General features: G+C 37.7%; 1 protein-coding gene across 1 annotated transcript in view; it reads left to right on the plus strand.

Annotated features, from left to right (window-relative positions):
• The first annotated feature begins 1274 nt into the window (after positions 1-1274).
• The window catches only part of pamr1b (peptidase domain containing associated with muscle regeneration 1b), a 29058-nt gene continuing 12945 nt past the window's right edge, over positions 1275-17387 (plus strand). The window contains exons 1-6 of the mRNA XM_015051962.1: positions 1275-1634; positions 10966-11142; positions 12732-12857; positions 13564-13678; positions 15803-16020; positions 16684-16791. Coding sequence (XP_014907448.1) covers positions 1478-1634; positions 10966-11142; positions 12732-12857; positions 13564-13678; positions 15803-16020; positions 16684-16791 — 901 coding nt within the window. The 5' untranslated portion in view covers positions 1275-1477. The remainder of the gene's footprint in view (positions 1635-10965; positions 11143-12731; positions 12858-13563; positions 13679-15802; positions 16021-16683; positions 16792-17387) is intronic.

Below are 17387 nucleotides of genomic sequence, written 5' to 3' on the forward strand. Positions count from 1 at the left end.
GCTCTGTAGTGTGTATGATTTCCTTATGCGAGGGAATGATAGAGGGAGCCTAAAAATTAATAAAGCAGAATCCAAGCTCTGATATTTGTAAATTTTGTACAGCATTACTTTGTGCCAAATAGCACAATGAACAGTAGAGGATCATTTTAAAGTGGAAAAAAAAAAAAAAAAAAAAAAAAAACTTAAAATAAATAAAAAAATAAATAAATAAAATTTAAAAGTGTAGGGGGCATTTGTATTCAGCCATTTTCACTGCGATACCCCTAAACTAAATCAACGGAATGACAACCAGAAGTCTTCAACTCTCAAACAATAAATATTGTCTATTTTGATGTATTCCTAGTATAAATACAGCTGCTCTGAGCAGGCTTCAGAGACTTGTAGGACATATGTAGATAGATGGCATCATAAAGAGAAAGCTCCATGCCAGACAGGTTAAGGATAAAGTTGTGGAGAAGTTTATGGCAGGGTTAGGCTATAAAGGTATATCCCAAGGTTTGGGAATCTCATAGAGCACTGTTTGATCCATCATCCGAAAATGTAGGTAAAATGTAAGACAAAAAAAAACAAACTAATAATACACATTACCCTGAACACACCATCCCGACTTTTTCTTCAGCAGGAACATTGGTCAGAGTAGACAGGAAGATTGATGGAGCAGGATGCAGAGCAGTCCTGGTAGAAAATCTGCTGGAGACCGGAGCAGAGGTTCACCTTCCAGCAGGACAGCAGCTCCAAGCTTACAGCCAGAGATATAACACTGTAGTTTCAATCAGAAACCGGGGTTTTATAGAGTTTCCATTCTGTATCAGTCTGCTTTAGCTCAAGTGTTTAATCACGAGAAATTGGAGGAGTGGCTCTTAAACACAGTGGGCGTGCTATTGACTTAATCTCAAATTAATGACTTGTCTTCATCCTATTGTAAAACGCTTACTGCTCTCTGAGACTAAACACAGCTGTGGCATTTTTTCTGCTTGTGTGAACTTGAATAACACTAACCTCAGGATTTCTTTTTTTTTATTCACGAACACACATCCAGTGACAGAGACATAAATTCTGTCACCGCATTTTCAGAGAGAGCGTGGAACGCAAACCGGCTGCAATACATTTCAGCTCACTCTGAGCGTGCGTGTGTGTGTGTGTGTGTGTGAGATCATTATAAGTTATAAGCATAAAATACTGGTGCTTGCTTTCATTCATCAGCCGTGATGTTGGTGTCTAAGTGAGGCAAGGGGAGTTTTTTCTTTTTTTTTTTTTTTTTTTTTTTTTTTTTTTGGGAGACCACTGCCAGTGGAACTCCTTTGCAAGGCTGGACTGTAACTTGAACCCCAGGAGCTGTAAGAGAGGGAGAAGTTGAGGGAGAAAGACACTGGGCAAGAAAGAGGGAAATAAAAGGGAGGGGGAGGGAAGGAATGAAAGGCAAAGAGAGAGTAATGTCAGCTGAGTTCAGAAAGTAAACAGAGGCACAGACTGCAGCATGCTGTCTGCGGGACAGGAACAACAGCTGGGGCAAACCCACGAGAGCATTCGGACAATCCGACTGACCAACACCTTTAGGTCCAGAAGAGAGGGCTGGCTCCTCTCTGTCTCCCTTATTTTCATCTCTTTGCCCTTGGGGACAGCATGGCCTTACGGTAAGAGCTGCGCTATGATTTACCTTCACTGCACTTGTTTTTCTCCCTCTTCCTACCTCAAGAGTTTATTTGTCTTTTTTCTCAATACCCCAAGCATCTGCGCTCTTGCCTTTCCCTCTCCTCTTGTCAGTCCAAGCACTCTGCAACAGAAGGATCAGGGGGATGTGAAGGCTATTTTATTGCTGTTTTAGTGAATGAAAATACAAGTCAGTGCAAGTCCTTGCCTTACATCCCTTATCGTGAAACGACATTAATGCCTGTGAAGTCTAGTCGGAGATAATGACTCTGTGATGTTCACCTTTTCAGCTGCTTTTGAGAGAATGAGTGGAAATGTTTTTGTTTTGAAAGAATCGCCAACAAAGCAAAAGTCGGATGCCGTCATACATTCCTTGAGGTGAATTTAGGCACTCGGAGTCCAAATAAGCCTGTTGAATCTTGGCACATGTTCCCCATTGTCTCAGATTCCCCTCTAAATTCTCAAGCGTGATTGTCTCTCCCTGCTTACCATGACCACTAGAACCACTGGAAGACATGACTCACATTTGAGTGAGTAACTCTTTTCTAATCTGTATACCATAAACTGTGCCTAAGGCTCCCGGCTGGACCTCTGCCATTTGGTCTGATTCCTCTTTAAGATGCTTCAGGTTAATTACAAACCCATATGTACAATTAACAAGTAATACTGGTGAGTTTGGCATACGGCTGGAAAGAAACAGTTCCCTTTGGCAGATACGTATGTTGTTGTCAGCTGAGTCACTTACTGCATGTCTTGTTTCATAATCAGCTGATGATAGGACTTTTATTGCACAACACGAAGAAGGTTCATGTTTCTTTCTTTGGGGGATGTTTACGCATTTGTTTCTGCTTGCATTTATGGCAGTTTGGTCATGTTTTGGTGTCCCTCTTTGGCTTTTTGATGTGCTTAAGACTTCCTGTTTGGTATCCCCTGTGCTCTCTCCCTTGTTGTTCTGACAAGCAGTGGTGTGTTTAGTTAAAGCCCACATAAAAATCCTTTTTTTGTGTTTCTGGGCAGCGCACACCAGAGAAGCAAATATTCATGCTCGCATATGTAAAAAAACATATCTTAAACCAGATATTTAAGATTTGCAAAAACCGCACAAAAAGAAATATGTTTGTTTACTTATAAACATCTGTGTACACTCACAAAAAACCTTTTTACCTCTGTCCATGCCTTAAATTTTACGTTCATATGGCGACAAAACATGTATCCAAACTTTAAGGTCTTTGTCTTAGAGTGTATTTACTAACTGCTTTTTTATGCTACTGCTAAAGCAATGGCCTTTTCCTCCCTGTCTGGTCTTCCAGCACTTGCTGTTTCCGTCCTGCAGCGTATGATATCAGGACATTCACATGGTGTTAATACCAGCATTTAATTCTATTGAGAAATTTTCTACCATGCTGTCACAAAAAAAAACAAAAAAAAAAAACAATGTGTCAGGTGTTGGATTAAAGTACATCCAAATATGTGTCTCCATCGAACTCAGTTATTGTACATTACCTTATCTGGGGTTTTTGAAGCCATTACTTTGTTTTCTGGGCATTCCCAAATTGTTTACATTTTTAAATTTCTGAATTTTTAGATAATAAAAAAAAAAAAAAAATCCTTTGTTTTCCTGGTGTTAATAATCCCTACTGACCTAAAATAGAAAACATTTAATCTGTTAATCTTGATGAAAAAGATATCTCTTCTATTTAACTGAAAATTTGTTTTCAATTGCATATTTAAATAGAGACAGAGTAAATTACGAAGTGTAGCCGCATGATTTAAAACAACAGAGCAACTTATTTTAACAAAGTTGAGTTTCATATCAGCCTTATAATCCAACGCTTAAAACCAGACACTTTACCTTATATAAGCATTCCATCACACTGTTTACCCACAGAGTCGAATAAGGTGGACTGACATTTAATTCTGTTGGCGGTTTCCAGTCTGAGGAACCTACTCAAATCAACATATGTGGACCGGCCAATCAAATCCTTGCTCTCGGGTAGCTTCAGACACACAGTGACCACAGTGCTGCCTTGGGATTTTCCCCTTTTGGATGATAACTAAATCACTCTGACCTCAACATACCAGACAGCTGTTGTGGGTAGTAAGAAAAAGAAATTGTATGCTCCTTTACAATGCAAACCTACACTGTGCTTCCTCTCACAGCTGTTGTAAAAAAGTTATTTTTCCAAAATACATCAGTGTGAAATAATCTAGTATGACTAGTAATCTAAAATGCATTCATTGTGCTATGATACTAACAGTGTCAAACTGTGGAAACAAGTTTGTAAATTCAAAATATATAAAGATGAAAACTACCACAGGTAGAAACAATGCCCACTAGTTATGTAATTTAAAATAATTGCTCATGCCCACTCTGCGGTTAAGATCTTAATCAAATCAGTTGCATAACATTTCTGACTAAGGAGGAATGGGGTCTCTGCATTAAATTCTCTGCATTGTAGATTGTCCTGTGTAAAGTTTGTTTGTGCATTTCGTTCTGGTCTACGCCATTACAGCTCTGACTAAATGTTAAGAGTAATTGTCCTTCTGGTGAACCGTGATCTCAGCCTCTATTGCTGCTTCTAGCAGGTTTTCTTCAAGGACTTTCTTGTCCTTGATGAAGAAGTTCATACAGCAAGATTTTACCACTTCAGAACTGTGAAGATAAGTCTTTTCAAGTGATTGCTCATAGATGTTTGCTGTTTCCACTTCATGGTCAAAATACAGACAGCAAAATGAACAGCAGTTTATTAGTTTGCAGATGTGCCACAATTCGTCAATAAAATGACATCAGATTTCTAGAGCGGGTTCTCAAAGTGTGTTTTAAGCTGTTAATGGTGTGGTACTGAGCTAGGTTTTGCCCACAACTGACAGCAGTTATTTATGTGCTCCATACTTTGGAGGGCAACATTAGTTTTCACTTCAAAACTTGTCTTCTTTGCTAAATCCCAAACCATTCACATTTCAAAGTTTTTGGATGTCAATTTGGAGTCCAGTTTGGCTCTGAACACAACACCTGGATGCAACCTGGAGAAAGAGAAGATTCTCCTGGGAAATTATATGTGAGGAAAACAGGCCCTACTTTTGGGTTCTAAACTCATCTCACTTTCCAAAGAGATGCTGTGTAGAAAATAGATTTGCTTCACTCATTTACTGCAGCTGTGGGACCCATAACTCAGTCATGAGGTCAAGTTCATCATCTGTAACACATTTGAAATGTTTTGTATAATCATGGGTTTATATTTAAACGCATCCTAAAATACAAAACGACCACTGACTTTAAAGTGTTTTTTGGCAGTGCTTCAGAAGGTCAAAGGACCAATACCGCAACGAGTCCGAGCAGATGGCAGATGTTCACAAGAGTCATGGGAATTTTTACCTGTGCAATATGGATCAGCGCTGATGGCGGTAAAAAAGACAGCTGCCTAAACTCTATAGACGTTTCAAGATCGCATGGGACAAAGCAGAATTTGATTTCAGTCTTCATTTCCTGTCCATTATGGTTCACTAGAACTCTTTGCAAACTTCTTTGTGCGATCCATATTCTTGCCCATGCTAGCAACCTACTTTAGCAGGGGCAATAATATTCTTATACAGAAGATGGTACCAAAGACACAGCAGATAAAGAAAACAATGAGTTGGATGATAAGTATAAGAAGAAGAAGCAAAAGAGACAATGGCAATTGGCCTGCATTTGTTTCGCCTCCATAGCATTTTACCCTTCTATACACACACTCATGGTAAGCTTCACTGTAGCCACAGCTGCACTGGGCAGACCAACGTCTAATCAGTGCCACCAAGTTGTTCGCCTACCAAGTTGGGTGAAGTGTCTTCCCCAAGGCCACTGAGACTGACTTTAGCAGGGATTTGAACCAGCAACACACCAGTTACAGGACAAGTCCCTGCACTCTGAGGTCACAGGAGAAAGTTCACAATTATCTTTTCTTAATGGACTACACTGTGGGGAGAAGCTAGGTCATCTTGCAAGTATACACAAATGACATTAAGGTCACTTTTTTACAGTTCTTTCTTCCTTTCACATTGTGTGTTGACGCCGAGAAACCTTAGGTATTATCACCTCCAAGAGGATGTGGTGGAAACTGTATTTTTCTGAGTGTAATGCGGCTGTTCAGTTTAGCTAAAAATAGCATGGAAAAAGGGATGGGCTTGTATGCAAGGTTAAAGGAGCTCAAGTTCACATGTGCAGAGCAAGGCTATGTCAAGACAGGCTTGGCCAAGTTTAATTTGTTGCTCACTAGTAACCTGAAAACTGTTATTTATTGAGAATTATTTGCATGATAAATATTTACTCCCATAACAATCAAACTATGAAATTCTCATGTTACATCTAGTACAGTCTAGCTTTTAAAACAAAAAAAAAATAAAAATAAATTTAATATTTAGAGATCTTAGAATCTTAATTTATCTGGTGCATGCGGCTTACGTCTTTGTGCCAAACAGCCAAACAGTCTTCATGGCCCCCTGCTGGTCTGGAGGTCCTTACCGGAGCATTGTGTACATTATACACTTTGGCCAGCTTTGCCAAAATCCCAGTTTTTTATGCTTTTAACTAGATGTAAAAAACTTTTCGTTTTAGATGGACTCGTGCCATGCATGCTTAACAGTCCATTTAGAAGCTCTGTGTCTGCAATGGAACAAGCAGATACATCTTACATAAGAGGAGATGAACATCCCCCACAAAAATGTGCACACTTAGAAGAAAACATACTGTGGAAAAAAGAAAACTGTCCTGATCTTTAATAGCGTTTCATTCCTGAGTGGTTACATCTTGTTTCACTCACCTACAATAGCATTACAACACATAAGACATAGAAATTTTTTTTATTTTTTTTTTTTTATAAAAAGTGATTTCTTTATAGTTAGGGTATCTCTTTCTGCTGACTGCCAACACCTTTAGTTTCTCTTTAAATTTATGTTAGCTGGGGGCAAATTGTGAAATCACAGTTTTTGAGTTAAATTATGGGGTGCTGTGCAAGTCAAAAATAATCTGTTCATACATTTTTTTTACAGTGACTGAAATCACTTTAAATGCTTTTGAGAAGTGAACCTACAAAAAAAAAAACATCAGTGAAGTATCAGTAGAAGTGTAGTAGTTGTTTGCAGGTGAGCAGCTGTGCACAGATGATTTCACACCTGTTTTAACCTTTCAAAACTTCCATAAAAACACACATGACATTTTACCAGTTCAGTCAGCAACAACCTGCAGGTGTTCAATTGAGTGAACAACCGCAATATTTTTACAGGGGGCAATCTTTTTGACTAGAGGGAAAAAAAAAATAACAGTAAGAAAGAATGTTTTACTCCCTGCAAATGCGCATCAAAGAAAGAGCAAAGGGAGTTCAAGAAAATAAAGATGCATTCCAGCATGTGTCCAACTCTGGGGAGAACTTTCATAATCATGCTTTGGAGCAAAACATTGCAGCCTTAACAGCAAAACTGGATTTCAGAAAAAAAAAAAAAAAAAAAAAAAAAAAAAAAAAAAAAATCCAGAATTTATAAACTCTGAAGAAGCTATTTCTTGAGTTAATGTAATACTTTGAGGAAAGCAAAAGGAATAATGAAAACTGAAAAGGGATTTCTTTAGGAATGAATATTAATTGTTTTGCTGCATCCCGCTGCAAACTTGGGGCCTTCTTTTACAGGCACCAACAAAAACATGCATCGGTGGTCAGTGTAATCCCAATACCAGACCTTCTCGTGAAGTCCTTTGACTCTTCCATGTTTATGTCCATTAAATTAGATTTCATGGTCCCTCCAGACCGTGTTCTGCAGTCCAGAGGCACATGACCTACATAATGGGGGGAGGTGGTGATGTCAGCACTTCCTAAATCACAATGCAGTAGGCATTGCTTCTTTTCAAACACTGTTCATGTCTTGCTGAAAAACAAAAACATCTTCACAGGGTAACATTGAGGACAAGCTAAAGAAAAGCACATTTACTGAGAGTTTTGGTCTGCCGCTGACTGCTTAATTGCCTAATTGCCTAATTCCTAATTTGCTAGGAAAATGTTGAAACCAAAACAAAAACAGTTTTCAGCTTAATTGATACAACCAAATTAATGCTAATTGTTTTGTTTTTAAGTTCAGTAATTCTGTACAAAGTCTCTTTTTTTAAGTGACACAGTGTTGGTGGTAAGTGAGAGAAGACTACAATTAGAGTCCAAATGCCTTAGAGGTAGGTTGGGGATTATAAATATTGTATCACCAAAACTCATCCTGGTTTGAAGCCAAACTGTCCGTGATGAATTATCCACCAACGCGGTTTGTAGAAAAGTAGAAAAATATTTTTTTTTTCTACTTTACTCTCGGAGAAAATAAGACTTCTCCGAGTCTTATTTTGTTCTTTGAGTTTTTGTCTCTGTTTTCGTTTAATGTTTATAACAAGGGGGTGGACTCAAGTCACCACAGTTACCTTGTAAAGAACAGAAGAATACAATAGTTTGGCCTGAGAAAGCCTGAATAATCTTTACAACATTGCAACATGCATGTTGAGAATTTCACTTTTGCTTTATTCCCACATATTTTTTTGCTGTTGTGGGAATAAAACACCAGGCCATTTTTGGAATTTTGGAATGGAGTTATTTTGTCTGCAAAACATGTTCCTTTTTTTTTTTCCTATTTCCACTTCATGTACAAAACATAATTTAAGAGGATTGTAAAGAAACTGTATGGTGAACTTAACTAACTAACAGAATAAAAGCCAAAATCCTAATTTGGATAGTAATTGAGGAAAGCAAGCAGAATGGCAGGCATGTAACAAGCTTTCTTGTTCATTCTGTGCTTAAAAGGGCAGCAAAAATGTTTTGAAGTGCAATTCTTTGAAGCTATAATCAGTAATAGCCCCAGCACTTGATGTATAATGATGTCTTGCTACATGTTTGCAGAAAATTTAAGAATTTCAAACAAAGGAAACAGAAAGTGCTTATAACCATGGAATAAAACTGATTACCTCATCAGCAGTTTGTCAGTGCGCTGGGATAATTAAAAAAAAAAGAAAATAAAAAGAAGGAAGACCAAGAAAAGCTCAGAAACTTGACTATAGCTGGATAAAAAGGCCTCACTTCTGTAGTAAACCAGTACACCTTAAATCTTCTAATAATTACCTTCAAAATTGTTTAAGCAAATGAGCAAATAACCAATCATCTGATTAGATAAAATCACTAAGAAACATATTCAAAACCCCTTACGTCAAAATTACTCAAGAATAACACACACATAATCAAAGCGAGTGAAGGTCATAAAGGTTATTTTTACATGAATGTGGCCTTCCTACTTTGGTAATGGAAGTCTTTAGTTAATAAGGTAAATTAAGCTATTAAAATGTTCAGATATCCTCTTTGTAGAGCAACTCTGCCTTGGAACATAGGCAACCATCTTCTATATATGGTGAGCTGATAAGGACTGCACACGTTAAGAACAAAAAGCAACCAAAAACAGGTTAGGTTATTTGATTTCTGTCAATAGAAATATTTATAGTTAACGTAAAAAGAAAGTAGATCCTTAAATTGTATTATTTTATGCATCCTGCACATACAAACCCTTCAGTAAGTTGTTTTAAATAACTTTAGATATGCCATCTTTCTGCTTCAGGTAAGCAAACTCTTAATGATAATGTTACACAACCCCACTTTACGAAATAGTTTTGAACTAAATAAGGAGTACATCCAGAGTTTTTTTTTGTTGTTTTTTTTTGGCTTTGGTCAGTATGGTGGGGGGTCTAGTCCAAGTTCTGAACATAAACAAAGCTGTGGGGAAACAAGGCGTAAGTGTACCCTTCAAATTCCAATGTGGCGCCAAGGGGTCCTAACAAAGCATCAGCATGTGAAGAGCTGGGCGTGATGCTGGGCTTGTTTAATCCTCCTTTTGCTCCGTGTCTTTTCTCAGTAGTCAGCACACATCCCTTTTAAACATGCCGTCTAGCAACATGCTGCGGATGTTTGTGGCTCTAAAGTTTGGCCAGCAAAAATCCACAAAAATGACAGAACAGAAAGTGTGAGCTTTCTTTTGTAGTCCTGAGGGGACAAAGAAAATTAAGATGATCTGCTTTGCATTTCAAGTAAGCCTCATGACATGGGAATTTACATAAATTCCTACAAAGTCTGATTGTTATGAAGCTGTACGCTAGTTGAAGGCATGACTGATTGTCCTTCTGTGTGTGTGCTTTCTGAGGTTGATGCCATGTCCAGCTAAAAGAAAACGCACAATGACCTTGGTTTTGAACAGGAAATGATATACAATCAAGAACTCTAACTGTACTGTGAAACCCAATAGCTGTCCTCAGAAAACCTGTAGGAAAATCACTTCAGTATCATCACAGGATTTACTGTCGGCAATATGTCCGTGCATGTTTATGGACAAAATACTTGAGTGGGCCAGAGTTCTGTGGAGCTGAACTGAGACGCAATTTATGATATCATTACTGTGGAAGCAATAGGGTGGATTCACAACATTCCCTCCAGCTGATCACAATCCTTTGAGAGATTTATCACTATTTGTTGCTTTGGTACGTCCACTTCTTTGCTTGGATCTGTGGAGCCGAAACTTCACATTGAGGAAGAAAAAAACAGAGCTAGCACGTTGTTGTGTTTTTTTGTGTTTATTTTATTTTTTTCTTTTGCAAATCCGTGGCTAAGAGCAAAGAAGTCATTATGTTTGTGGGACCGGAGGGACGTACAATATGTTGCCCTGTTACTGTGCCAAGTTTGAAGCGCAGCCTCTGCTCATTTGCCACAAGAGGATTTCACTTGTCTGTTTTAGCTTTTAAATACACTTCTACATAATATGGAAACTCAGACTCAAACGTCTTTGACTGATTTCAGAGTTAATTAAACATAACATTTATTGGGCTAAGAATGTACAGATACAGACCATCTTTGTACTTGCTCTCATGCAGAGTAATCACTTGAATCTGTTTTCCATTGTGTTTACTTTTCCATTCTTTTTGATGAAGTAACACACAGAGGGGGTAAGCTGCAGAGGGCTCTTTTATTCGCCTATAAAGGCTCTTGAAATCAAAGTGAAATTAAGGGGCAGAGAAGCACAGCAGCAGAGACAAACACCAAAAATCACAAATTAATCCATAGCCCACAACAAACCACTTTTTCACATGAGTAATCATGTGAAAAAGTGATTACACATGATTGTGTAATTGGAGAATACATGCCAAATGTATTCTCCAGACATGGAGAATACATTTGACAGACATTTGACATGTATTCTCCATGTCTGGTTCACCTTAATCTTTTTTTTTTTCCTTTCCTACATGCATCTCTAATCTGTATGTATCACGCTGTTCAGATTACAGGTACTTGTACAACCACTGCCCAGGTCCAGAGTGGAGCGTTATGTGCAGGGGCTGCTGTGAGTACGACGTTATCCGCTGTAAGTGTCCCCTCCAGGGAACTCAGGTTGGCTATGCTGTGCCCTGCTGCCGCAATGCAATCAACGAGTGTGACCCGTGTATCATCCATCCAGGTAATGCAGACACATATGGACGCAACCCTTAGTTTAACATTAGCTTCATAGATGTTGCGGCCTGTTGCACAAGCTGACTCAGAGACTGAATTATTGTTGAATTTGTTTATTTTTCTCCTCATTTCCAGTCCCTCAAACCAGTTTTCATTTGCTTTGGTTTCAATTTACCAACAACTACATGTATAGAAGGACTTTCCCTTTAATGCACACATGACAATTAAATGTTCCCAAACTGTGACAACAGTGACATCTTGTTCACTTCCACTGCTGCCATTGCTAAAACTACACATCAGAAACAGCGCAGAAAGTCAACGTCATCGTTCAGAACCTTTGTTCGCTGATTGGCCCCGGTAAAAAAAAAAAGAAAGAAAACAGAAGGGGTACGGAGCTCCCTATGGGAGATTTTTTTTTAATTATTTTATTTTCCTTTTTGCATTCCCATGCAATAATGTACTGGTGAGCTCATGCAGCATCATGAATACCACAAGGTTTTGTAAGATGTTTCCATGCATGTTAATATTTTGTTAGTGGTATGTTTGTAGTTTTACATCTTTTTCTTTGGGATACAAATGCACCACAAACTTATGTGCAAAATGAAAAAGCAAAACAGGTCAAAAAAATGGATACGATTTAGGAAATCACACGAAAACATGTAAAACTTGTGACCAACATGCATAGATTATTTAACTGCCACTGATCACTTAACAAGGACTTAACTAAAGTGCAGTTTTTTTTCTTTTATTGTATTTTCTGTGTTTTTCTTTATAAGTCTAGTTGTTTCAGTATGGTCAATAATGTCTTCCAATAGCAAAAAAGCAACAGTTAAATTTTCAAATTTCTTTTCAACATTTAACATTAATTAACAAAATCATGGTGGCCCGCAAGTGGAATGACGTAGCGCCCCAACCAGCAGGCTTAGCTAGTTTTCTGGGGGAATCCCTGCATGTATATGTGCAAACTGAGGCCTTTTAACATGAATGGGAGTTTTAAAAGCTATTGTTTTCTACATGCCTATTGCCTGTGGAATAATGTCATCTTTTCTTCACAGCATGAATTTACTCATTATCTCTTTCATGAGGAAAAAGCAGCTGTTCCAAATTTAAATACCTGCATGGCAGTTTTACACACAAAAAAGTGTTTCAATGCCATAATCATAAATTTTCATTGGTAAATGGCCAGCTCTATTGTTGTTGTTAAAATCCATACCACTCCTCAAGCTGCACGTGGCTTTTCACATTTTATGAACAGGCTGGCCCCATAAGTGAAAATCGATCCATAAAGGAAACCATTTCTAAATTTTCTTTTTCAAGAACCAGCAGCATGTGTTTGTGTTTTTGCTTCAGTGACAGTTGAGCCTAATGGGTTTAACAGTGTTGAAGCAAAAAAACATTTACAGGGTTTGGTAGAGAACAGCTACCTTGCTCCTCTCATAAAAAAGTTCAATTTTCCTGTATAAACACACACACACACACACACACGCACACACACACACACACACACACAGTCAAACTAACAGGAGCTTCCTTAAAAACTGTATGGCACACACCCTCGTAACTGAAATGTTGCTTCCTGTTCCACATCTGTTGCAGGATGCAGCATTTTTGAGAACTGTAAGCGCTGTAACAACGGAACGTGGGGGCCCCAAGATAACTTCTTTATTAATGGAAAATACTGTGCTGAGTGTCGCCCCGGCTGGTCTGGAGGAGATTGCATGAGTAAGCTTTCTTAATCTTCTCTGGTGGATTCTCCGTTTCTATAAGTCAAATTAAACCGAGGGTTCCATATGTTTCTTTATTTCTTCCTCATTGATTTATCTTAAGCTGGAACCACTATGCCATCTTGGATCTTAGCCAGAACCCCGGGGAATTTTCCACAAACAGATGAACGACAAATCAGAGTCAATAATCTGCACCCCTATAAAACAACATAATATATAGCACTGAGTCTTTTATATGCAAATATTCTACCAGGGGGTACAACTTACACAGAATGGATTTGATTACAAGCAGATGGCTAAGAATGTTTGTCAATCTCTCTTTTGGCTCTTTATGTGTTGTTTATTTCTCGTCTGCTTCTACAATGATTTTGAAAACTTAAAAAGCAACAATTTTTCATTCCTTGAAATAATTAAGCCACAGTTAAAAATCCGGCATTGGAGCAGTGGGTAGAGCATGCACCCCATGTACAGAGGCCTCAGTCCTAAATGCGGTTGTCACGGGTTCGAGTCCCAGCCACTTGACCTTTGCCACATGTCCTCTCCTCTCTCTCATACATGTGTCTATGTTGACCATGACTCTGCTGAATAAATCAAATCCACTTTCCTGCCAATCTACTGCAAAATAAAGGCTGCTAGAGCCAAACCATCCATAAAAAAACCAAGAAAAAAAAAAAAAAACAGCATTGATTTTATGTTTGTTTCAGAGTGTGGAGGAGTTATCCGTAAACGGCAGGGCCATTTGGTCCTTGAGAGCTACCCCAACAATGCAAGGTGTGAGTGGACCATACAGGTGGAAAAACCGTTTACTATTGAAATCAGGTAATGCATCAAACAGTTAATTTCACATGTCCTTGTCTGCTGTGTGATACTGCTGTGCTATATAGTTTCTCTGCATAGCATGCATACGCAATGTTAATGTGTGGTCTCAATATAAAACTTACTTGTAGGATGAGTTGTTTTCTTCCCTATTGCATGACCTTTAATTTATAGAAACCAGAACATTCTGCCCAGTTCTAACATTACAATTTATTTTGCACCAATCAAAAACAATGACATTCTAATCAGTATAAGTGTAAAAAAAAAAAAAAAAAAAAAGCATCTCTTACTAGTTTTTAAAACTGGTCATTGTGTCATTATTAAGTTCATGGAGGACCTTTACACAGATATTTACTGTTGCAGAAACAGAGTTCTTTTAATGATAACAAAATAATCAGGAGGCTTAGAGCTGAATGCACTGAAGAGCAGAGCATGCAGCAAAACAGCAGATGAGAAACCAGAAGAATCCAGCAGGGAATGACAAAAAGAAAGAGTGTGATGGCTGACAAGAAGCAGGAGGTTGATGACAAACTGAGTGCAGCTGTGAAGGAAGGCAAACAAGTAGACCGAGAGAGACGAATAATTAACACCAACGAGCTGAACTGAGACTCAGAGAAAAACAAGTGGTAGAGAAAACTACCGATTCAAGAGAACAAAATCCAATGGCACAAAGAGCAGAACACGAGTATAAACAAAATAAATAAATAAATACAAAGGAATTAACTCACATGGCAACAACTTAAATCTCAACAATATGACAAACAGAAGTGAAGGGCAAGACCTAGAAAACAAAATAAACAAGAAGGAAATCATCCAAACACAATTGGAAACAGGTCTACCACCATTGTTTTCAAGATTTTATGAAAGGCAGTTAGTTCAGATGAAATGTTAATACATAGTGTCCATAGCTAGAGAAATCTGCAATTGACTTCATATGTTTCTGTAAAACTCTGGAGCCTCTGCTTCAGACATTGTTTTTAGAAAACCTAGAATGAAAGCAGTTCATGTTTTGTTTTATTATGTCCTCATATTTACTTCTAATGATAAGGTTTGATTCCACACAATGGTTTAATAAGTCTGGCAGCAGTACCGCTATATTAATTGGGTCTCACGGGATCTAAATTAATGATAGAAGTTTAATTTAATAGACATGTATTTAAAGTAAGTTTAATAGCTGCAATTTCAAACTTGCACACAAGCCAGAGGCCACATTCACAACCTGTGAGGATTGGTTGACATAACAAAATGGATTACGTTCTCAATAATAGAAAGTATGTTTAAAGTTGGTATAGAGTCTATTAAATCATGGAAAGTAGTTTCTGTACGTGACCAGCCCGTCATATAGATGCTCTGCATTTTGTTTTAATTTGCTGCTTCCAGATTTAAGTTGTACTTTCCAAAGAAAATCCTAGCAGTGTCTTAGAAAATGTTATGAGAATTCTCAAAATGACCACTTTGTTACAATAACTTTGAAATTACAAAAACACATTTTGTGTGGTCAAAGTAAATGGTATGTTCACTGACCATCTGAAATAGCCATTAATAATTGCCCTCCTTTCTTTAAATTTCCACTTTGCTCAAGTATTTCTGCACAAAGTGTTTTGTGGACTAATGGCAAGTTTATACCAGAATTTGAAAACCATAACAGACCACATTTTTCAGAAGAAGCCATTAATATTTAACCGGCTTTCAAAAGGTGGCAATTATAATTAGAGTGATCTACATGGTGAATAAGTTCCAAGGAAAGCGGATGATATTATTGAAAGTATTTAGCTAAATACAGCAATGCAACACAACATACACAGATTTTTATTTGAATGATAGGTGGTGAATATGGCTTACCCATTAAGAAATACATTAAGGTGGTGCCAGAAATGGTAAATAAAAAAAAGGAGCAAAGTTATAGCTAGTTAATACATGTTATATTAAACATTACTCAGATCCCTCCATCTTGTTTTTGTTAGGATAATCACAATATCTCAATCCTTATCATTGTTTTCCTACCAAAAAAAAAAAAAAAAAAAACATGTTTAAGTGCATCATTAAAACCCAAAATGATATGAAAAACCGTGACAAATTACATGGACTTTTTGACTGTAACTATGCTTCTGATGTCTGTGCTTACAGGTTTATGATGCTGAGCCTGGAATTTCACCCTTCCTGTCGCTATGACTTTGTGGAGGTACGTGATGGAGACAGCATCAACTCTCGTGTCATTGGTAGATTCTGCGGGAACAATCGACCTGCCGCACTCCAGAGCTCTGGCAACACTTTGCACATTTTGTTTGTTTCTGATGGTTATAAGAATTTTGATGGATTCTTCGCTACTTTCCAAGAAAATTCAGGTGGGTCATCTACAAGAGGAAATTAAAGCAGTGTTGCGCCCACTTAAATGAATAAATTGCCTTAGCTATTTTACCCAAGAGAACAATTTTCACCTAAACCAAGTCTTAGTTCTGTAAATGAGAACTGTGTCATGTGCAATAAATAAAAGGGTGTTTGTGAAATTATACTCAGTGAATAAAGAGGCTCTTTAAAGCTGTAGTCCACAACAGATGCAAACAAGAAAGAAGTTTCCATGACACGCTGTGTCCATGGCCTTTTTAAATGCCTTTTATAATACACGACTGGAACCTACATGTTACAGCAAAAGCCTTCGTCACGGCATTGAGTCTGTTATTAGTCAGTTGGGAAAACACAAAGCCTTCTTTCCAGAAAGGTCTTCTTTTTTTGAACTTACAAACTACAGCAAACACACACACGCATATACACACACACACATACACACACACACGCACCCACATCAGTTACTAGCAGCCAAGTCAAAAGTTGTAAAAGTAAACAGAGGCTGTTTTGTGTAAAATGCCCACATGCATTTAAAAAAAGAAAGCAATAAAGACTTCAGCTTTTAACATAAAGGATGTGATATGATATGGACGGGCATTTATGTCTGTGTGATTAATCCTTAATTATGGCTGTGTCTCAGTGTCATATTTTCCTGTCAACAGCTTGCAGCTCATCCCCTTGCCTGCATGATGGGACTTGTATTCTGGACACTTCTTACACTTACCACTGCGCCTGTCTAGCTGGCTATACAGGGAAGAGGTGCGAAAATGGTACGTGTTCAGGATTTATTACTGCAAACAAAATGGCGTGTAGTTGTTTATTGGTATTTACGACGTGTTCAGGTTTTGACTGAGAGAATCCATACTTTGAATATTTAATTTCATTGTGGCATGGACTGTACTGAAGCCTTGGGAAATAAAAAGAAAATATAATAACTATTTCAGTAATTCTAAAAGGAGACACACCTAGTTACAGCATATTTATCAAGAACGTATTTATTCCTTGAAGCTTTTTTTTTTTTTTTTTCCTTTCTTTCTTTTTTTTTCCCCTTGGTGTTTCTGCCTTGAGTCAGCCAGTGATTCACTGTCATGAGGGAAATGCTTGTGGTCTGGACCGAGTTTCTAGCAGCTGCCTCCAACATCTGAGATTCTCAAGAAATATGAAATTAATTTTTACCCAAAAATCTGAAATCCACCCAATTAATCAGTTTTCCTGATTCAAGAGAGGATACATTAAAACAATAAATATTGTAATTATTTTAGCTGTGGACAGACACCGTACACCACAAAAGTATTCACACCCATTTTTCTATTTGTTTTTTTTTTTTTTTTTTTTTTTGTTTTTTTTTTCTGTAATAAATAAATAA

The sequence above is a fragment of the Poecilia latipinna genome, unplaced genomic scaffold (assembly GCF_001443285.1).
Source record: "Poecilia latipinna isolate Pla-1442-1.1 unplaced genomic scaffold, P_latipinna-1.0 Scaffold1076, whole genome shotgun sequence".
NCBI lineage: Eukaryota > Metazoa > Chordata > Actinopteri > Cyprinodontiformes > Poeciliidae > Poecilia > Poecilia latipinna.